This window comes from Bos indicus, chromosome 19 (genome assembly GCF_029378745.1).
Source record: "Bos indicus isolate NIAB-ARS_2022 breed Sahiwal x Tharparkar chromosome 19, NIAB-ARS_B.indTharparkar_mat_pri_1.0, whole genome shotgun sequence".
Lineage (NCBI taxonomy): Eukaryota > Metazoa > Chordata > Mammalia > Artiodactyla > Bovidae > Bos > Bos indicus.
Genome location: NC_091778.1, coordinates 41,365,100 through 41,387,606, shown reverse-complemented (window position 1 = coordinate 41,387,606; position 22,507 = coordinate 41,365,100). Strand labels below are relative to the sequence as shown.

The window sequence follows — 22,507 nt, the reverse complement described above, 5'->3', positions numbered from 1 at the left end:
CTTTTTTTATAGTTTAGAAGGAACTCCCACACATCATGTTTTTCAGCCCTCACAACAATTCAAGATAAAAAATTCACCTGGCTTGATGGTAGCTGAAGAACTTAGCCCAGCTGATCGGCTGTAAAACACCTATTTTAAAATTAGGAAAAAATTGGAGAATGTGAATCAGGCTAATAAGATAAAATACTGATATCAATAGTGTTGAGATAAGAGGTAGCAGTTTGGATGATATCTACTGCTGATATGTAGTGTGTTCTTGTTAAAAGTAATAAATCTCCTCTTGTTCTAATGGAGAAGCAAGAGTCGCACTGAAATTATTAAGCAAAATTATTTTTACTATTATGGCAATGAATGAGCTATTTGATAGTCAGATAATTAGACAAAGATTAATGTCTCTAGTAAAATCAAGGGTGGTTCCTTGCAACTGAAACTTTCTTCATGTTTTCATGCTAATGCTCTTGAATTTGAAGTGACATGATTTACTAATTACCAGTTTAGATTCTTTAAGGGCAAATTTAAAGTCTGATAAGAATATGTTTTAATGAGAACTTAAATCAAATATTATCCAAACTGCTACCTCTTATCTCATCACTATTGATATCAATATTTTATCTCTTCTTAGTCTGATTCATATTTACCAATTTTTTCCTAATTTTAAAATAGGTGTTTTAAAGTCATAAGATGCCTATCATTTTAAATTTTAAAGGAAGAGAAGGATAAAAACATAATGGATACTATATATCAATGACCAAAAGTTTTATTTTCATTGAAATTTTATTTTACTGGTTAGAAAATTCTCATATTCTCTACTTCTCAAAATATCATTGGTTTTTCTCCCTCCTCACTTTTCACATAAAAATGTAAATTAGAAAATGAAAATGACCCATAATTTCAGTGTTCTTGTTTGTACTACAAAGAAGCCATTGTGGGAAAGGAGTACAGACATTAATTTTATAAGGAAAACTGTTCTAGTTAATCTATTTTTGCTATATTGGGTGATAGCAACAAACTCTATAGACTAAATACCTACAGTACATGTATTTCCCATTTTGCTCTTTAGTGCTTCAAGCTTCTAAATCCTATTAACAGCTGTCAAAACCTGGTAAACTATTTAGATGCTTTCACAATTTGTTTAATTGGATAGTTAGAAAATGGCATGCTAGAAAAGCCCACCCCCCTTTTCTTTTAGCCTGGCTGAACATCTGTAGCATTAGGGCCTCATTATCTCTGAATTGGCATAGCAAATCAGTGGCATCATTAAAATGCCACATTAAGATGATTAAGCTTCTTTGTTATCCAGTTGACTTTTGCATGTGCCGAGGATTTCATGGTTATGACCCCCAATCCTTGTAAAACACTTAAACAACATCCCCTTTTGTGTCTTCCCTGTCTAAAGCTGCTATCTGGTTTTGTCCCTTCTCACAACATCTCTGGCAAACTAGAGGCTATTACTCCAAACTTTGTTCTTTGAGTTGGATTCTGAGATCTCGTAGTTCAGAGTGGAAATTCAGAACCCGCTTTTTACACTGGGAAGTTCATACTAAAAACATACTATCCAAGACATCCAAGTTGCCTCTTCTGTTTGCCATCTTTGATAGGTTCTTCTCTCCAACTGAGCATTTTATGTGCCTGTAAAAACAAACTGAGGCACAGTTGGCTGAGACTGCTATTGCCCCTGAAGGATTGAGATGTTGGATCCTTTCCAAGACCCATTGTTTTTGCAGTGTCTCAGGTGAAACCAAAAATGTCTGCTCTGGAGTGCAAGCCTTTCATGTGATAACCATCACCCCAGGAAATGAAACCATGTGCATCAGCCCCAGTGAGCCAAGCCTTTGTTCTCCTCAGCCTACAAAATTCTCTCTGGGGTGTGTGTGTGTGTGTGTGTGAGTGTGTGTCATCTTCCTAAGTGGCCTCCAGAACATAGACAAAGATGGGAGCAATTGCACCCCAGAGTAGCTCCTTTAGAAAGAAGTGCAACCTAATCTAATTTTCTATGGGTTAGATTCAATTTAGACATCTTTTTTCCCCCCTCTGGGAATGTTTAGCAATTACCTTTATCAGCAATTTGTGGTTTGGTGTGTTCTTTTCTCCACAAGCTCGATTATAAAAAATTTACTGAGGAGCCTTTAACATTTTTTATTGTGAAGTATATGATACATACAAAAAGGCAAATATATTTACATGTATAAAGAATAACAACAAGCATCCATGGACCCACCACCTGGCTTAAGAAATAAAATATTGCTAGTGCCTAAGAAGATTCTTGATAGTCTTTTAAGTGGCAATCGAAGTCATGTGTCTAAGAAACCTGATACATATAATAAGAGACTAGAATTTACAAAATTGAAATGGCAGATTATTCTTATTACAAAAGGTCTGTTCACTGTACAAAAGACTTTGGGTTACTGTGGGGCTATTCCTCAAGTATATTCAAGTATTTCTTGCCAGATCTTTAAGATTTTCGGCCTTTATTAACAGTTCAGGTGTTGCTAGTCACTGACAATTGAAAAATCAAGGAAAAATGAAGATAAACATCTCTGAATGTATAATATAAATCTGTGGAACAATATTATTGATTTTATGTGTAGTGCTGTATGAAAACAGAAACAGGAGGATTTTTTGCTAGTTTAAAGTATCAAGGAAAACTTCACAGAAGAAATGGCATTTAAACAGCATCTGCAAGTTTGAATAGAATATTGATGTGGGGAAGGGCATTTTAGGTAAAGAAAAGACTGGAGAAGAGGCTTGGAAAGCTGCATTTAGTAAGATGACTACTGTGCTTCTCAAACTTTGATGTGTATAAGAATCCTTGAGGATTTGTTGAAATGCACAATTGGATCCAGTAGGTCTGGGGTGAAGCCTAAGAGTCTGCATTCCTAATAAGCTCCTGGGAGGCATGCTGGAACTGTGGATCCAAGGACCTCACTTTGAATAGGCAAGATTCTAGTCTAGAGAGAAGGGTGATTCAGGGAATCTAGTGAGATATGAGATGGTCAGATCAGCTCAGGGCAGGTTCTAGACAGGCCCCTGAATGTCTCACTAAGGAGTTTGGATCCTGTAAACAAAATGAAATCCTTGAAAGTTTCTGAACAAGGGTTTTAGTATACTACAGGCTGATTAATTCGATAATAGGATATAGTCTAAAAGAGAGGTCGTATCCGCTGTAGACCAGTTAGGAGGCTAACATAGTAGTAGATCCATGTTCTAAGTATTTACTTTGTATGTACTTTACACAGAGCGCTCTGTCATATTCTAGAGCAGCGGTTCTCAAACTCCATTGTGCATAAGATTTGCCTGGAAAGCATATTTTTAATGCATGTTTCCAGTCCTCACACCCTGAAGTTTTGGGACCCCTAAAATTTGTATTTTAAAACCCCACAACCTTCAAGCAGTGTCATAGGGAATACTGAGTTTAAAAAAAAAACAAACCTGTGTAACTTCTGACCTCAGATAGCTTATATGTCCATATGGGAGGTGAAGTGACTTTATAAGTAACTCAGAAAAAGAAGAAACGGATTATTTTGCAGCTGGGGGAACAGGGAAGGCATAATAGAGGAAAATGGCAAATTAATTTAGCCTTAAAAGATGTGTTGGATTTGGACCTTTGGCAGTTGTGGAGAAAGATCTTTTTGGCAGTGCAAATAATAAAAGGAAGAATATTCGTAAGTTGTCTAGTTTCATTAAAGATACCTGAGTATTCCAAATCAACATTACAAAGATAGCTGGGGCCACATATTGAAAGGTCTTTTAAATTCTTTGTTTCTGAGTTTGCATTTCATGTTGTTGGCAGCAGAGACTATTGGAGAATTTGGACAGGCTCATGATGTGACCAGAGCTATCGTTTACATAAACCATCTGGTGGCAGAGCATAGGATGTGCTGGAAAGGAGAGAGAAAGAAGGCAGAGAGCACCATGTGGAGGCTACCACAATAGATCGTAAGGAGAGCAATCAGCGTTTGAGATTTGGGATAATGAGCATGCAAAATAGTGGGGAGGAGAAGCAGATTGGAGAGAGGGTGCAGAAATAGAACCAATGAGTGATTAAACGTGGGGACGCAAAAGAACGGGAGGAAAGATGGCTGTAAAGATTCTGACCTGAGTAACTGTGGAGATATGGAAGAGGCCTTTGGGAAAGGGACAGAAGGAGGGGAGAGAAACTGTACCTCAAGATATATATTCGGGGTGCTAGTTGAAGTCTTAAATGTGGAGAAAATTGCCATAGGGAAGGAGGTCTAGCCGGGAAGAAGAAAGAAGGATAGAGACAGCATTTAGGAGGCAAAACGGGGAAAGGAGCTAAAAGGAAGTAATCAGAAGGTAGGCTTCCCTGATAGCTCAGTTGGTAAAGAATCCACCTGCAATGCAGGAGACCCCAGTTCAGTTCCTGGATTGGGAAGATCAGCTGGAGAAGGGATAGGCTACCCACTCCAGTGTTCTTGTCTTCCTTTGTGGCTCAGCTGGTAAAGAATCTGCCCGCAATACGGGAGACCTGGGTTCGATCCCTGGGTTGGGAAGATCCCCTGGAGAAGGGAAAGGCCACCCACTCCAGTATTCTGGCCTGGAGTATTCTGGCCATACAGAATCTGGACTGTATGGTCCATGGGATTGCAAAGAGTCAGATCCGACTGAGCGACTTTCACACTCACTCACAGAAGGGGAGGAAAGAAGTTTCACTGAAGAAGTAGGAATACAGAAGAAGAAGGAGTGGTGGTCAACAGTATCAAGGGCTGCAGAGAAGTTGGGGAGAATGGCACACAAAAAAACCACTGGATTTAAGAATCATGAGTTTATTGAAGATCTTTAGGGGAGCAGATTCAGTGAATTAAGAAGACAGAATCCAGATTACAGGCAATTTTATATCAGTTTTGAGATTGTAGAGACAGTAAGCACAGGTTACTTTTGTATTAAATCTATCTAGAAAGGGAATGTTGAGAGAGTTTGGGTGTGATGGGATGAGAGGCTAAAGTAAATTTCAAAGAGAATAGAAAAGAGGTGTTGGCATCTAGAGATCTTGAGAACATAGAATCTATAGGTCTTGGAGCCTGACTTGATGTGGAGATTGGATGGAAAAGTCGTCCAGTTTCAAGATTTGGAGAATGGAAAAAGGAAGATGCCATGTGTGACTCTAAAGACGTCATAGGGACTACACTGGTGGTCCAGTGGTTAGGACTCCGAGCTCCCAATAAATGCAGGATGCCCAGGTTCGATCCCTGGTCGGGGAACTAAGATCCTGAATGCTGCAGGTACAGATGGGAAAAAAAAGACATCAAGCATTAGAAGCAGTTTGGGGTTCAAAATGGTAAGTTTGATTTTAGTGTGTGCATGTGTTAAGTCGCTTCAGTTGTGTTTGACTCCTTGCAACCCTATGGACTGGGGCCTACCAGGCTCCTCTGTCCATGGGATTCTCCAGGCAAGAATACTGGAGTGGGTTGCCATGCCATCCTCCAGGGCATCTTCCCAATCCAGGGATTGAACCTGCATCTCTTATGTCTCCTGCATTGGCAGGTGGGTTATTTACCACTAGATATATTTATTAATGTTTTCAAGAGACACTAAGTAGAATGTCCCTCCCACTCCCTTTCCTCTGCTCCTACAAATTTTCCTCCCAAGGGTTGGAATGAATCTCTTAGTCCTTAGAGCAGACTAGTTTCTTTTCTGGTAGTTTTGGTGGACTATATTTGGAGACTAGGTGCTAAGCCTAATAATCTCTCAGTAATCCATTTTGTGTCTTATATACTAATGTGAATTAGTATTCAGCTTTGTTTATCTTCACATGGTAAACAATAATGAATTGTTGATCCTCAGTAACCATGCAGAGAGGCCATCCAGATCTTTTATCTAAAACTGGTAAGACCCCAAGAGCAAATCAGGAACTCTCTTGGTCCAGTAAGTCCAAGGGACTGCCTCAATTTCCTGTTCATGTGCTTGGATTTGTTCCCTTAGAGTCCTGAGTCTCAAATACTGTCTTCCTTTTTCTACAGCTGAGTCCTCAAGAACAAAAGCCAAGGACTTGTTGTGAGCTAGGTCGGCGTAGTACTGAGTTCTAGGTCAAGCCCATTAAAACCAAAATCCTGAGAGAAGGAGCAACCTTCTTATGTCTTGTGTTTTCAGAAAGACTCAAAACATTGATCTTACCAGATTTTAATTATCATGGACCACAGAACAGCCTGAGTCTGTTCATATTAACATTTTATAACCCAAATGAAAAGGATCCATTTCTGCTGGCCTTTTCTATATGCTGTTTTTGGTTTTCAGTAGCTGAAGTTTTCCGTTGAGGTTGTTTTAAACGCCTACATGCAAACTGAAGAGCACTCAAGCTTTGGTGGGATATCACCCGCAGCTGGAGTGATGGAGGAGGAGGAGGGTACAAGCTTCAGGTGCATCCTTCTCTTTAAAAAAAATTTAAAAAGCAAAAACCACTTAAGGAAACTCATTCCATCTAAAAGCAGGCAAGATGTGTCCAAGGAAGAGGATGACTCTCTCTCCATGTAGGAAATAGACATCAATTCATATACAACCCAGATGCATAGGATGGGCCACTTTGAAACACGCTGGATGTTGCCTGCAGCCCTCCATCTCTTCTAATCAAAGAGTAAAAGGTTATGAACCATGAACCGTGGTGAGAAGCAGTGGAACAGTGCCGCAGCAATGGCTCCTCTGTTGGTGGTTAGGCCCTGTCTTGCTCTATTAAGCAAACACAGTTAATATAGATGAAAGGTAACCTTGATAGAAGTGAAAATTGAAACTTGAGTAGAAGGTAGCAAGCCAGGCACAGCTGCAGTTATACTTCCTCCTGTGTGGCAACAGGAGCAGCACTTACTGGTGTTGTTTGGAAGGGATGTCATTTTTTTAAATATCTTTTCTTCAGAGTGTTTTGGTCTTTAACATCTACACCACTAAAGAGGGAGTGTGCAATATGATATAAAGAGCAAATTAGACTCTATGTGTCAGAGTGCAAGGGCAAATCCAAGTTCAGTGTTCTAATTCCAGTTCATCAGCTATTAACTGGCTGTGTAACTGTGGGCTAGTCCCGATAACATCTCTGTTCCCGGATTTCCTCATCTGAAAAACAAGGGTTGGATCAGATGATCTGTAAATTCTCTTCCAGCCCTGAAATCCCATTGACCTATGATTCCCATGGAGCATTACAATTTCCAGTTTTTAAGAATGAATTTTTGTAAAAGTGAGCATTTATGCAGCATGTTTTATATATGAAAAATCCCTTATAAGTACTTATTATATTAGGCAAATATTTTAGGTTTTCTTAGTATCAGTACATAAATTTGCCTTCTTCATTTCTTATGTTCTTCAGCTTAAGAGTGTCGCAGCTCTTATTGAAATAGTTAGTACCTGATCAGCCAACTCACTTGGGCCAGCCACACCTCTCCTATCCAGCACTTTATTCTAGGGCTTTGAGTTTAGCTCTCCCTAACTTGGGTATTGGTTATTGGTGCTGTTCCCCTTGCTTAGGTTGAGCTTCATTTACCTGCGTCAATGAAAGTGACTCCTTAGAAGGTTATGTTAAAGGATTACTTCTCCTTTTATCTTTCTCAACAGTATTTCACTAGTACTGCCAGCTTCCTCTATGTTCAGCGTTGTCTCTTTATCAGTTCCAAGAGAGAGAGAGATAAGACTCATTTTAGCAGTTTGTATACATGGAAGGGGAAGAGGCAAGGCATGGCTTAAAATCAGGAAAAAAAAAACAACTTGTTAACTCTCAGTCTTAGTGGCTTAAATTGAGTGCAATTGAAGAATTAAAATAGTATTTTCTTCTTGAAACCAAAGAGCACATCACCTTGCCTTGCAACTGCAGCCACCAAAAAAGGTACTAAATCTGAGAACCTTTCTTCTCCCCCAGTACTGGAGAAAAAGTGCTCAAAATGTTTTTTTCATAGTTGCTCTGAGCAGTCATAGCTAAAATCTGTTATCTCTAATTTTCTGAATGGCCTAAAATGCTGTCATCTATTTTGTGTGTGTTTGTGTGTGTGTGCACGTGTGTCTGTGTTTTCCCCTGACTATGGCTCTGAATTCAAATAATCAGTGATCATCCTAATGGTGTTTTCTTGTTTTGTAGATGTACAATATTTTTAGCTTCATTTGGTATTTAATTATCAGTTGTGGGTCTCTGTTCTTTGAGCTGCTTTGATAGCTGCAAAAACAATCATTGTTCATTTCTTGCATTTTCCTCCCTGCAGATGATTCAATGAAAGTGAAAGATGAATACAGTGAAAGGGATGAGAATGTTTTAAAGCCAGAGCCCATGGGAAATGCAGAAGAGCCTGAAATTCCTTACAGCTATTCAAGAGAATATAATGAATATGAAAACATTAAGTTGGAGAGACACGTTGTCTCATATGATAGTAGCAGGCCAACCAGTGGCAAGATGAACTGTGATGTGTGTGGATTATCCTGCATTAGCTTCAATGTCTTAATGGTTCATAAGCGGAGCCATACTGGTAAATAGTCTATCCATTGTTCTGAAAACTGTCCTAATTCAACCACATAAGAAAAGGAGTGGTGTAATTTAGAACTTACTTTTGATTACTTTTCATTGATTTTTTATATGATTCTGATATCTCTCTCCCTCTCCGCATTTCCATTTACCTAGTGATTTTTATTCCTGCTTCACCATGCATTTGTCAAGCATATCACAAATGCTATGAATAAGACTGTAGAGATCACAGTGTTCTAGGTCAGCCAAATATTTTTCTTCAGTAACAAGTGGGAGTTAAATTGTGTGATATGCTTTTTGAGCATCTTGCATATATTTTGTGTAACTTTTAAAACAGCTGCTGCTAAGCTGCTAAGTCACTTCAGTTGTGTCCGACTCTGTGCGACCCCATAGACGGCAGCCCCCCAGGCTCCTCCGTCCCTCAGATTCTCCAGGCAAGAATTCTGGAGAAGGAAATGGCAACCCATTTAAAACAGCAGATCTCCTTATTGTATTGGGTTCAAATTTGGTAGATCAAAGGATTCAATTTTTATTAACAGTTTAAAAAATTTATTTTCAGACAACAAAAGGCACTCTATAGAGATGCATGCAAACTTAACACTCCCACCAAGCCCTATAGATTTCATCTAACATAGGATATGGAAACTTTAAAAAGCATTTCTTCAATTAAAAAAAAAGCATTTCTGGCTCTCTATACCTTATTAGGACTTCAGTCTGTGACTCTTTTTATAGATTGAGATTATTTAAAAGGAATGCTAAGTAATGCAAAAACTTAAGTCTAGAAAGCACTTCTAAAGCTACTCATTTTTTTTGCTCTGATCCAAGGCAAGGTGATACCTAGCCTTGCCAGATGAATGTTTTTTCTCTTCTAGAAGGAAGATTCCTTAAGTCAGTCCTAGGCTTCCCTTGAAATACAGCTCCCATCTTATCCCAGTATGAACAGAAACTATCTAAAAAATGAGCTTTTGCCATAGGCATCGAATCTGTGCATATGCTTCGCCAATTGCCGGGTGATCAGAAATCTCCTTTTTGTCCTTTTTAAAGGTGAACGCCCATTCCAGTGTAATCAGTGTGGGGCATCTTTTACTCAGAAAGGTAACCTCCTCCGCCACATTAAACTGCACACAGGGGAAAAACCTTTTAAGTGTCACCTCTGCAACTACGCATGCCAGAGAAGAGATGCACTCACAGGTCATCTTAGGACACATTCTGGTAAGTGAGAGCAATGAGCATTCCATATCTAGTAAATATGTCTTTCTCCGTGCCCATTGAGGAAACTAGAAAGAGTTAAGTATGGAGGTTTTAATCTGTCACTCCGGTTCTGAAGGGTTACAACAGCAGAGACCTCTAGGGCTAATTACACTTCCATTAAGACATTAATTGCTCTCCGTCTGGCTCAATGGGGATGAACATCTCCTTACCATCTTTGCACCCCTAGAGAACAACACAGTCAGACAGGAGAAGCCTACACTGTAAAAATGCTTTTTTAATTTTTGCAAAAACATTATAGCCATCAGTATTTTTATGGCAAACTTTATTAAAAGATTATTTTCCTAAAAATATACACACATACTATTCATTCAAAAGTCTGGATAAAGTAAATGATGTACAGTTTGTAAGTTGTATAAAACTGTAAACTGGGTATGAATATCTGTTGAGGGTAAATTTTGGCTAATTTGGGCTAATTTGGGGAGTTTGGGCCATTCTGGTCTAGATTTTCTTTTTTTAAATAGATATAATTAAAAATACAACATTATATTCGTTTTAGGTGTATATGAGCTAAATTTCTTAAACCTAACTTTCTTCTTGATCACCCAATTTATTTTTAATCTCTAAAAGATGAGCAGCAATAAGAATTCATAAAAAGCTATGTTCTCTCTTGATGTTTTCACTCCTTATTTTAACCACATTAAACTAACATTTAGAATTTCCCTCCTAGAAAAATAAAACTGGGTTTATTTTCAAATTTGGGACCTCATGTTCTTGATGTTATCTGACAAAATTTTAATTGAAGGGGGAAAAAAAGGGCTTGTTTTTATGTTAATCCACATTCTGCTTTGACTAAAACCCAGCCCTAAACCCGCAACTGGTCACAATTCAGAGACTAAGGATTAAACAAATCAGCCCCAAGAAAACCCACTGTGAGAGATGGTAAAGGGTAAAAGAAGGGTTTCTTTTACAGCTCATTGTTCAAAGTAATGAGTTAAGGCTGAGTTTGGTCCAAAAAATTAGAGTAGTTGTTTTCTATTGCTTTTTCCAGGTAAAATCCAACAACAGCAGTCATTTTTAAGATTCTAGAGGACCTCAATTTATGTAGAAACTTAACATTCCTAGCCCCAGAAAACCTGCATTTATTTTAATTTGTGATTCCATAAGGATCTTTCAGTGCTTTAAGCCCCAAAGGCTCTATTTTAAACAGAGCAAGAGGACTTGAAAAAAAAAAAAAAAATCTCAGTCCCTAAAATTCTGAAAAATTTCTGGTGTACATTTTATTGACAAGTCAGAAAGGTGAGCCCTGCACACAGAGTTGAAGTTATTGTTTATAACAGTAAGGCATTTGGAGGAGTTAGGAGATTAAAGGTGGCCTGTACTGTATGGTTGAACTTTTGAGGAAATTTTTGCTTTATCTTAGAAATTAAGATGAAGTCATTTTTTGAAATTTCTTCTTATTTCTGTTATTCAAAATGATCCTCAGTTGGTTAGGTCAGTTTTTATTACTTGAGCCCAGACTTTGCTATAGCCACTGGGCAAAGATAAGCTACATTTATTGAAATAGGTCAATGTTCTAAAAAGACTTTTAGTGGCTAATACCCACAAATTGCAGCATTCTTTACTTACAGGCAGCTGGATGTCACAGAATACAGGATCTCTTCCTGCTTCATTCTTAAACCACACGAATCTCCTTGAAAAATAAAATGTTCCTTTTTGTATTTTTTTCCTGAAAAAGCAAGATTGGATTTGGAGCCAAAACACTGTGCTCCAGGATAGTGATTAAGTCTAAATCCTTTCATTTGTGGAAGGAACCTATCCTTTCAAAGGGTTCATGAGAATTAATCATAGGCCATAACCTTGTTTCAGTTTACTGAATTTAAAAGTAAAGTAGATGCACGAGTATCCAAGTACTCTGGCTTCGCTCAGCAGTCTCCTTCCTAGGGGACAGTTTTCACAGGGCCCCAATACACCGTTTGTTCTATAACCCCTGAGGGTCACTGAGTGCCCCTTGTGCTCTCCTTATAGTTGAGAAACCTTATAAATGTGAGTTTTGCGGAAGGAGTTACAAGCAGAGAAGTTCCCTTGAGGAGCACAAGGAGCGCTGCCGTACATTTCTTCAGAGCACTGACCTGGGTGAGACTGGTGAGTTCATGCAACACCTGTTCTGGACATACTTAGTGAGCACCTGCTGTTCTAGGTGGTAGGTTGCAATAGTAAACAAAATACAAAAAACCCTGCCCGCATGGAGTTTATATTCTCATTGGGAAAAACAGACTAGAAACAAAATGAAAAAGTAACATGCAGTTTTGTCTGATGTTTTGTAAGGGAGTAATTGCAATTGAGAAAAATAAAGCAGGTACTGGGGGCTGAAGGTGAGTTAGGAGAAACATCAGCTAACTGACCTTTTAACAGACTTAAAAGTATGAGGGGAGAGCCCTACAGATCACTAGGAAAAAGCAAGTGCAAAGGCCCTGGGGCTTGAATTCAAAGAAGTGTAAGTAGTCCTGTATGGCTGGAAGAAAGTGAGTAGTGGGACATGAGGCCAGAGAGGAAATAGGAAGCCAGATCTTATTAGGCCTTGTAGGCCATTGTAAAGATGTTGGCTTTTACTCTGCATAAAATTAAAAATCTTCAGAAGGTTTTGAACAGAGAGGTGACATGATTGGACTTCTCATTTGAAAAAAAAATCACTCTACTTGCTACCGAGAATAGGTTGTATTGGAGGCAAGGTTAGAAACTGGGCAGTCCAGTTAGGAGGCCATTGCAATAATTCAAGCAAAAGAAAATTGTCTTGGTAATTGTAGAGGTGGTGCAAAGTGTTCTAACTCTATATAGTATAAAGATAGAACCAGCAGGATTTCTTAACAGATTGATGTGCAGTGTGATGAAGAACGCAGTTGCCATTGACTGAAATGGCAAAGATTGAGGGTAGAGGCAGCTTGAGGGGTGGCTAGGGCAGAGTTCATTAAAACCACAAGGATTTTCTTTACACAGGGCCCCCAAATCATGTACTTGTCCACTCATATGATTTATTGTGATGTTTATATTTGGCTCTGGGAATTTCATATTTTATTCCATGTTTTGAATTACATGCCGGGTGGCAATTGGTTGAAACACCAGATGTCTTTCCGTGTATCAGTTGTGGTTTTATTTCCTTTCATTCTTGAGTTGAAACGACCTGAAACCTTTTTGTGTAACATCCCTGCAGTTGTCCTTTGACCCATATAATTGACCATCAACCTGGTTGGGCTTCCTCACTGATAGCTCAGTTGGTAAAGAATCTGCCTGCAATGCAGAAGACCCCGGTTCAATTCCTGAGTCAGGAAGATCCCTTGGAGAAGGGATAGGCTACCCACTCCAGTATTCTTAGGCTTTCCTAGTGGTTCATACAGTAAAGAATCTGTCTGCAATGTGGGAGACCTGGGTTCGATCCCTGGGTTGGGAAGATCCCTTGGAGGAGGGCATGGCAACCCACTCCAGTGGAGAATTCCATGGACTGTATAGTCCATAGGGTTGCTGGATATGACTGAGCGACTTTCACTTCACTGGTTCTGCAGCTTGGATTGCCTGCTATTTTTATTTGGTTACTTGAACCAGTTGCTTAGAGTAGGTATAAATCTTCATGGGATTTGGTGTTTGATGGTAGTGGTTGCAATTGAATAGTTTGAAAATTTTAAAACAGAAACATTACAAAAATATGACAGAAATAATGTGAAACTCAGGAAAAATGGAGTGGAAATCTTGAGTAGTTTAACTGTATCCGTTTTGAGTGAAAGGAAACTTTTGTTTTAGATAAAGCCTATGTTATGGTGTTAGGAGCTGGCCAACTGAATTCCGTTGGTGTGCACTGCTTCTGCTTTTTATCCTGATGGCATGTTCAGTTTTATCAAGGAGTTGGATTTCCTCCTTATTTCTAAAGAGAAATGTTTACTCTTAAAAACCTAAAACTTGGATTTTGACATCTTTAAGCAACATGCTTAAGCTTAGTCAGGTAATACCTGGGCATCGTTACTTGAAGTTCCATATTTCAGACAATAGACAAAGCTCTTACTATGAGAAATTCTCAAGTTATGAAATTCTTATATTCCAAGTAGAATCATTAATATTTAAAGCAAGACAAATTAAAGAGAGCATCTGATCCCACCTCTTCATTTTAGAGTTGAGAATACTGAAACTCATCAGAAATTCAATGACTTGCTTAAAAATCAATAGAACTTTTGTTGTTTTCATGATTAGCTATTTTTTTATTTTCAAAGACATATTGGGACATAATTCACATATCATTAAATTCACCCTTTTAAAGTGTACAATTCAGTGGTTTTTAATGTATTCACAAAGTTATACAACCATCACCACTCTAATTTCATAATATTTCTGTCACTTCGAAAGAAACCCTGTACCCCTTATCAGTCACTCGTGTTCCCCTCTTCAGCCCCCATCAACCATTAATTTACTTTCTGTCTCTAAGAATTTGCCTATTCTGAACATGTCACATGAAGAGAATCATAAAATGTGTGGCCTTTTATATCTGCCTTCTTTCACTCAGCATAATGTTTTCAGGGTTCATCCATGTGGTAGCACTTCATTCCTTTTTATAGCTGAATAATATTCTATTACATGGATTCACTGCATTTTATCCATTCATTTATTAGTTAATGGGATTTAGTTTTTTTCTACTTTTGGAAAAATGGCTTAATTAGTTATGTATTTTTGAAGGTTATATATTATTTAGTTAGCAAAAGTAGAATAGCACACATACTAATTAATAGACACTTTCGTATGTATGTATGTCTCGATTGTCCTGGAAGTAGGGGAAAACATGAGTAAAATATCCTCTATGAACAATAAGTTCAAAATTAGTGATTTTGAAGCAAGGTTACCACCTTACTTCCTATCCCCATGACCTTTTTAGGAATTTCAAATTAGAAAAGTGGCAGTAGAGGGGCTTCCGTGGTGGCTCTGTGGTAAAGAATCTGCCTGCCAATGCAGGAGACACGGGTTCAAACCCTGATCTGGGAAGCTCCCACATGCCTCAAGAGTAGTTAACCCTGTGTGCCACAACTATTGAGCCTGTGCTCTAGAGCCTGGGAGCCACAACTACTGAGCCCATGTGCCACGACCACTAAAGCCCGCACATCCTAGAGCCTGTGCTCAAGAGAAGTCACTGCAACGAGGAGCCCACACACCACAACTAAGGACGAGTCCCTGCTCGCCGTAACTAGAGAAAAGCCCAGGCGGCAGTGAAGACCCAACACAGCCAAACAGAAATAAATTAAATTAATTTTAAAAAGAAAAGTGTTCAAAGAATCTTTTTTTGTTATCTTCAGTGGTATAAAGTGATTCAGGAAATACTGAAATACAGAGGTTGAGTTAATTTGCATTTCATAGGTTGGTTTGATGAATGCATGCAAAACACTTAAAGTCTCAGCAAAAAAATAAAAGGCTAACTAAGTCAGCAAGTTTTGATTTAAAAAAAAAAAACAAATATATTGTTATGGTGGTTTCAGGTTAGAAAATGTATAAAGTCACAGCTTAATCAAGAATGGTAAACACTGCATGCCATGTCTATCTTTGATATTTCAAATAGTTCTTATGATTTTTCCTAAAATCCAAAATATAAAGAATCTTTAATCGAACACAAGCCAATCCTTTGATTATTGTCACAGCTCCCTACATGGTTTCTATTGTTTCCTTCTTAGAATTGGGAGTCCAGGTCTGGACATAGTGTTCCATTTTGAACCTGACCAATATAGTATCACCAGTGGTACCTCTTATCCCTTCATCTCCAGGTTTTTTTCCTTTTTCTTTTCTTTTTGGTTGCATTGAGTTTTCATTGCCACACTTGGGCTGTCTCTAGTTGCAGTGAGCCGGGGCTACTCTTCGTTGCAATGCACAGGCTTCTCATGGTGGTGGCTTCTCTTGCTGTGGAGCACAGGCTCTAGGGTGTGCGGGCTTCATAGCTGCAGCTCATGGGCTCAGTAGTTATGGCTTGTGGGTCTAGAGTGCTGGCTCAGTAGTTGTGGTGCACAGGCTTTAGTTGCTCCGCAGCATGTGAAATCTTCCCTGACCAGAGATCGAACCTGTGTCCCCTGCCTTGCCAGGTGGGTTCTCATCCACTGTACCATTGAGGAAATCCTACTACTAGCTTTTAAAGGGATGATGCTCTACTGTGGATGTGGCACTTATTCATCAAGTGTTGTTCAGTTGCTCTGCTGCTGCTAAGTTGCTTCAGTCGTATCCGACTCTGTGCGACCCCATAGACAGCAGCCCACCAGGCTTCCCTGTCCCTGGGATTCTCCAGGTAAGAACACTGGAGTGGGTTGCCATTTCCTTCTCCAATGCATGAAAGCGAAGAGTGAAAGTTAAGTCGCTCAGTCATGTCTGACTCTTAGCGACCCCATGGACTGTAGCCCACCAGGCTCCTCCATCCATGGGATTTTCCAGGCAAGAGGTTCAGTTGCTCAGTCATGTTCAACTCTTTGCGACCCCATGGACTGCAGCACATCAGGCCTCCTTGTCCCTCACCATCTCCTGGAGTTCTCCCAAGTTCTTATCCATTGAATCAGTGATGCTGTCCAACCATTCATCAAGTAAGTTGAAGTGTAGCCTACTGTAAGAGCTGAGCCTTGGGACAAACCTGCCCCAGTCAGGAATCAGGCCTTTATGGAAGCAGGACAAATGAAAAGACCTTGGATTGGAGACCAGTCTGCAAAAGAAGATCGTGTTGGACAACAAGACTCCTGCCTTTGCTGATCATTTTCATTTGTTCTGATAGCATTCATTGCATTCTCCTGGACTAGGCTCTGTGTCAGAGCTATTTGTAAAGATGAGTGGAGGTTAAGCCCCTACCCTCAAAGAACTCAGTCCAACAAGGGACTGAGCACTGGATCTATTAATATAATATAAAGGTCTAACAGACACACGTAATGGTATTACTTCAGCTCAAGTTTCTATACCAGACATCATCAAGATACTCCCAATTCTGCTGTCTTAATGGAGTATATATGAAAAGAAGAATGAATATAGACGACCACAGTTTTCATTTTCTCATTAGCTTGATCCTTATTCCAGAAAGGGACTAACAGCTGGTAGATTCATTTAGCCTCATTTCACACAAATTATGAATACTTGGAGCGGGACATATTTTTGTATGACAATGAGTTCTAGCAATAACAAGATTTTTAAAGTAATTGAGTAATTATATTTATTTATGAATCTAGAAGTCAAAACCTTTTATCTTCATCCTCATTGTTGTGGTTGAGATAATACAAGCATGAGAATTTCAGGAAAAAAATCCATACTTTTACCAAATAGCAGTCCAAAGAAAGAGCTTAAAATGTTTTAAATGTCTATTTTCCCAACAGATTATTCTTTTTAGAAAGTCAGTAGTAACTCACAAGTAGTATTCATTGTACATGCTCAACAAGGCAACGGTTTTATGCAACTTTTTTGTTAGAACCTGGCTTGCTCTTTGATAGCAATCTCTTGTTAGACAATTCTTATTGCATAATATCACCCCTTTGTACTCTCCATCAGCTACTGGCTGACCACAGTATAGAAGAGACAGGAAGCAATGTCTCTTATTTGAGCTCCATTTAACACTTCAAGATCTAATGAAGGATTTTGAACAAAAACACAACAAATTATATAGTTAAATCTACAATCACTTTGAAATAGAAATGACATCATGCAACCAGTTAACTAAAAAACAGACGAACTATTAACACTTGTACAGAGATTAAAGACAGTAACGTATTCTATAATTTTGATTTAGGATGAGTTTGATTATTTTTCCAATATGTCATTAAAACCATTTTGCTAATGAAAATAGTTATCTCCCCTGTATACTAATAGGCAAGTAACATGAAGGGGAACTGACCCAGAATTAGTCCTACTCCTACTATGCTCACTCATGAACCAAGTGTGCAAATTGTTCCTTGCCACCATCCCATATTCCCCACACCCACCCCTTGCAACATTAAACTGCCAAACACCACCCAGGAACGGATTTCCTATTTCGTCATTTAAACCCATTATCTTGTTCCCTCACTATCTTGCCAAACTGGTTTCCCTCTACTTAAATTCTGAGACATGATGTGGCAAGATAACACGTCTAGACTGTTTGTATAAATAGACAGTTGGGTCTTAAAGTTGAAGCAGAGGACCAAACTTCAAGTCCTTTTTTTTCCCTTTTCAGTCTACTGCTTGGACTCCTTGTAATCCCAAAGAGATGGTCTCGACTCAAAAGCAGTTCTTTGTGTTTTACAGGGTGCATCATTTAGTACAGCAGTTGTCCAATAACTGCAAGGCAGTAGACTGAAAGTTTGGGGGAAGAAAATGAGAGTATCAGTTCAGTTGCTCAGTCGTGTCCGACTCTTTGCGACCCCATGAATCGCAGCACACCAGGCCTCCCTGTCTATCACCAACTCCCGGAGTTCACTCAAACTCACGTCCATCGAGTCAGTGATGCCATCCAGCCATCTCATCCTCTGTCGTCCCCTTCTCCTCCTGCCCCCAATCCCTCCCAGCATCAGAGTCTTTTCCAGTGAGTCAACTCTTCGCATGAGGTGGAAAAGTACTGGAGTTTCAGCTTCAGCATCATTCCTTCCAAAGTATACCCAGGACTGATCTCCTTTAGAATGGACAGGTTGGATCTCCTTGCAGTCCAAGGGACTCTCAAGAGTCTTCTCCAACACCACAGTTCAAAAGCGTCAATTCTTCGGTGCTCAGCTTTCTTCACAGTCCAACTCTCACATCCATACATGATCACTGGAAAAACCATAGCCTTGACTAGACGGACCTTTGTTGGCAAAGTAATGTCTCTGCTTTTGAATATGCTATCTAGGTTGGTCATAACTTTCCTTCCAAGCCATAATCAATTGAAACTGTAGCCTTTGCCTAACTTGCCAATTGGAAAACACAGTTAACTTAGTGAAGATTAACTTAATCTCTAGAGTATATGCACATATACACTGAGGATTGGCATCATGAAGCTGATATTTTGAGTGAATGGCCCTGCAGGAGGGTGTTGGTAGATGGCAGCCCTGTGGATTAGGAGTTTCAGGGACTACCCTGGTGGTCCAGTGGTTAAGAATCTGCCTTCTAATGCAGGGGGTGGGTGTTCAGTCCCTGGTTGAGGAGCTAAGATCCCACAGGCCTCTTGGTATGGCAAAAGAAAAGAAGATTAGTAGTTTCAGAGGACTCCTTTCAATCGAATCAGAGTTGTAGAGTATGGGGAAGTCTCCCCGTTTGCCTCAAATTATCTGTGTATCCATCAACACTCCAGAATTTTATCTTTTTAAATGTCAGGCATTTGGTCACTGATTTCCAGAGTATGATTTACCTGGAAATGACTGTCAAGACAAGCTTGGTGAGTAACCAGGGATAAAAGAAGATGTTATCTCTAAAGGTTGCCATTTAGTGACAGGCCCCAGTTATGTTATTCAGGTCATTGTATACCCGCTTTTGCATCCTCCCAGATATAAAATGTATAGAATATGTGTCTTCAGAAAGATGCTTGTGGTGATTGATGGTGACTTTGGTAAAATGTAGACAGGGACTCCTGAGAGCCAAACGGGAAAACCAAACTGACAGCACAATGCTTGCAGGAAGTCCTGGGACTGACAGATCTCTGGGTGATAATGGGGCCGTTAGAGGAGTGACTGAAAGACTAAAAGAGAGTAGTGGTAAGATGGGGAGAGAGTTTAAAATTCCCAAAGTACTGGTTTTCATTCTTATTTTACTATGAATCTTTTTGATAATTAATACATGGGGCAGGGGTGGGGTGGGGGAGGATCTTACCTAGATTTAATCCCCTCAAGGTTGCTGGAACCAAGTCAAAGCACAAACTGAGCTGCCTCTTCGACACTCCTAAGAAAAGCCTCCTTATAACAGCCTCAGGAGCTTACTTCAAATCCCAGGCCTTTGTCTTTCATCTCTCTGCTCTTGGGGCTCTGGGTAGTGCCACATCTGGTGGTGGTTTGTGTGAAAGGAAATAATATGTATAATAGTTTCCTGTTTGGTCATTTAAACCTATCCTTGTGCTGGACAGAATTTGACCCACTTCGCTCAGTAGCAGCGTCCTGTCACTAAAGAACCCGTTATTTACAGCGATCTGTCAGCTGAAGTCACAGTGCTTTACCACTAGCCCCAGAGCTGCCCAGCCCCCTTATTTTTATCCTTATCTTCATTTATACAAACAGTGTTATTATAGCTTAAACTGGAGGCTTGGATTTATTTCTTTAGAGGACAGAATTATTTTTGATAAGAAACAAAGTCTAGTAAATATGGTCATTGTTATCAATCTCTTCTCTTATTCATTTTTGGAGCCAGATTTCATTTTATTCTTGAACTTTATTCTTGAATTGAGTTTTATAATTTATCGTGTAATGACTGGCAAGGAGTTTTTAAAAAGCAAAGCCAAAAAGGTGCTAATAATAAAATGAAAACTATTTAATACTTTGAATTCTTTTTTTCTGATTTGGCTCTAAACTCTCACCCTGGCCATTCTTGACAGTCTTACCCTTGAGGTCTTTCTTTGTCTTTCATTTACTGCAGAGATGACCAGTTTTCTTCTCTCTGAGTGTGTCCATTTGTGGTTCTGAATGTCCCAGAGATCATGAAACAATTTCTGTATATTGTCGTTGTTCAGTCGCTCAGTCATGTCCGACTCTGTGACCCCAGCACACCAGACTTCCCTGTCCTTCACCATCTCCCTAGAATCTCTTCATACAATAAACTCTTTTAACTGCAGAATGAATACTGACAATTCCTAAATCTGTGTATATATTTGTGGGGGTGGGAAATTCCATTGTGCACTCATCACTTGCTTTTTACTCTGGTCCCTTAAACTGATTTCAGTTTCTTTTTCCTTAGAGACATTGGGAATGTATGGATACTTCATTTAGTATGGACCTCCAGAAATGCTTATGATAAAACAGAGAGAAATGTTTGTAGCATCACACCATGTTTGCTTAGGGCAGGGGTGTGCGTAACTATGACCCTCAGGCCAAATGCAGTCAGCAACCTCCTTGTGCACTTTAGGGCTGAACATTTGTAAAGTGTAAGGAGAACCAAAGAGTATGGAACAGAGACTGCATGTGTCCCACAAAGTTTAAAATACTCTCTGACCCTTTATAGAAAAAGTTTACTGACCCCTACCTTGGACTAGCATCAAGTGTTAAAATGTAAAGCCTTGTGTTTAGAGCAGCTGGTGTCTCTTTGAACTTCAGATGTAAACTCTTATTGGGTACTGTGTGCTGTACCAGACTAAATTATACTACATTTATTCCAGTTTGATTCTATGTTGGCACTATTTATATATTATTTCAGTGCTTCTCAATTCTTGCTGCATCTTAAAAATCATCTGGAAAGCTTTAAAAATACTGTTGCCTAGGCCCCTACACCAGAGGTCCTGATTTAACTGATCTGAAAGGGGACTGGGCATAAGTGTGTCTTATATGCTCTTCAGGTGATTCTAATATTCAGGCAGGTCTGAGAACTACAGACCTATACCACTTGAAGGTCTGTTTGTGGATTGACAATCAGACCATATTGTTAGTCCGTTTTTATTCATATTTTTCATTAGAAATATAATAAAGATCCATTATACAAATTGCTCTATAATTTCAAGACAGAAGTGTTGCTCAGGGAAATTTTAACTGAGACGGTTTTGAAATGTGAAGAGCATAAGAAACAGACAATGCCGCGACCAGAAAAATAGAATTTAAAAGATAGGAACTGAAAGGAGCATGCTGGAAAAAAAAGAAAAAGAAAAAGAAAAAACCACTCAGAATTTCAATACACAAATCACTGAGTAGATTTCTTGCTGTCTGGGTAAGTGTATCTATTTTCAAAAGTGCTATTAACATAAACAGAGCAGTAAATCTGGGGCACCATCCTTTTTTTTTTTTTTTTTTCAAAGTTGTTAAGAAGAATTATATCAGTCTGCAGGTGTCACACGCAGTTACTCAGAATCAGAAAGAAGGCTGATCGGGGGTTAGAAGATCTCCATCTATCTATCTTTTTGCAACCAACCACGTCCAGGCTGTTTATTTAATACTTCCTCTTGCTAATGAAGGTACTGGTTGGGGATGGGTCGGGCTTTCCCATGTCAGCATAAGACTGCAAGATTTGAATGTGCCCTGGTGTTGGCTTCACTGACCACAGCAGGTACCCCAAGCAAGAATCTGAGCAGTAATAACAGGTAACAACAGCATCAGACCTCTGACAGTTTTCCTTCCAGTGTATTTCTTTTTCTCTCCATTTATCATCGTGTTCTTTTCCCTCTTCTTTTTTCATTTTTCCAAACCAGCAAGTGTGGAGGCAAGACACATCAAAGCAGAGATGGGAAGTGAAAGAGCTCTCGTTCTGGACAGATTAGCAAGCAATGTGGCAAAGCGAAAAAGCTCAATGCCTCAGAAATTCATTGGTAAGAATACAACCCTTTTTCCTGCTGTTGTTAGCAGATAGTTTGAATGAGATAACATAGGATGCTTGCTACCCAGGCCTTTCCTAGTTTAATCTCTGTTAAGATAATTGATTTTTCCATTTACAAGTTTTATTCTTCGGTATTCACTTTGATAACTAGAGCAAATAAAATAAAATATTTTTAACTAAAAAATCTTAACTACTAAAGAGAGGAGTATTTGGTATCCAGTATCTTAAATGAAGTTGGTGTTAGAAATGCTGTTCCTTCCTCTTTATTTTGAATGACATATGTTGCATGAGAGAGTTTGTGCAATTTACACCAGTAAGATGTTCAAGATAGCATTTTTGTAATCTTTTGTAATTATATTTTACAAGTTGGTTCCCTTATCATGCTCAAACTTTTTTCAGGCTCTAAAA

At 39.1% G+C, this 22,507-nt stretch overlaps 1 protein-coding gene across 6 annotated transcripts in view; it reads left to right on the top strand.

Moving 5' to 3' along the window:
- Positions 1 to 22,507, top strand: part of IKZF3 (IKAROS family zinc finger 3) — a 91,015-nt gene that overhangs the window by 53,272 nt on the left and 15,236 nt on the right. For 3 of the 6 annotated variants that reach the window (XM_070773398.1, XM_019982254.2, XM_070773399.1), the window contains exons 4-7: positions 8,193 to 8,453; positions 9,494 to 9,661; positions 11,687 to 11,803; positions 21,975 to 22,091. In XM_070773398.1, the coding sequence (XP_070629499.1) occupies positions 8,193 to 8,453; positions 9,494 to 9,661; positions 11,687 to 11,803; positions 21,975 to 22,091 (663 nt within the window). Of the gene's footprint in view, positions 1 to 8,192; positions 8,454 to 9,493; positions 9,662 to 11,686; positions 11,804 to 19,454; positions 21,867 to 21,974; positions 22,092 to 22,507 lie in introns of those variants that run through there. The other 3 variants (XM_019982256.2, XM_019982255.2, XM_070773400.1) reach the window with 3 other exon arrangements.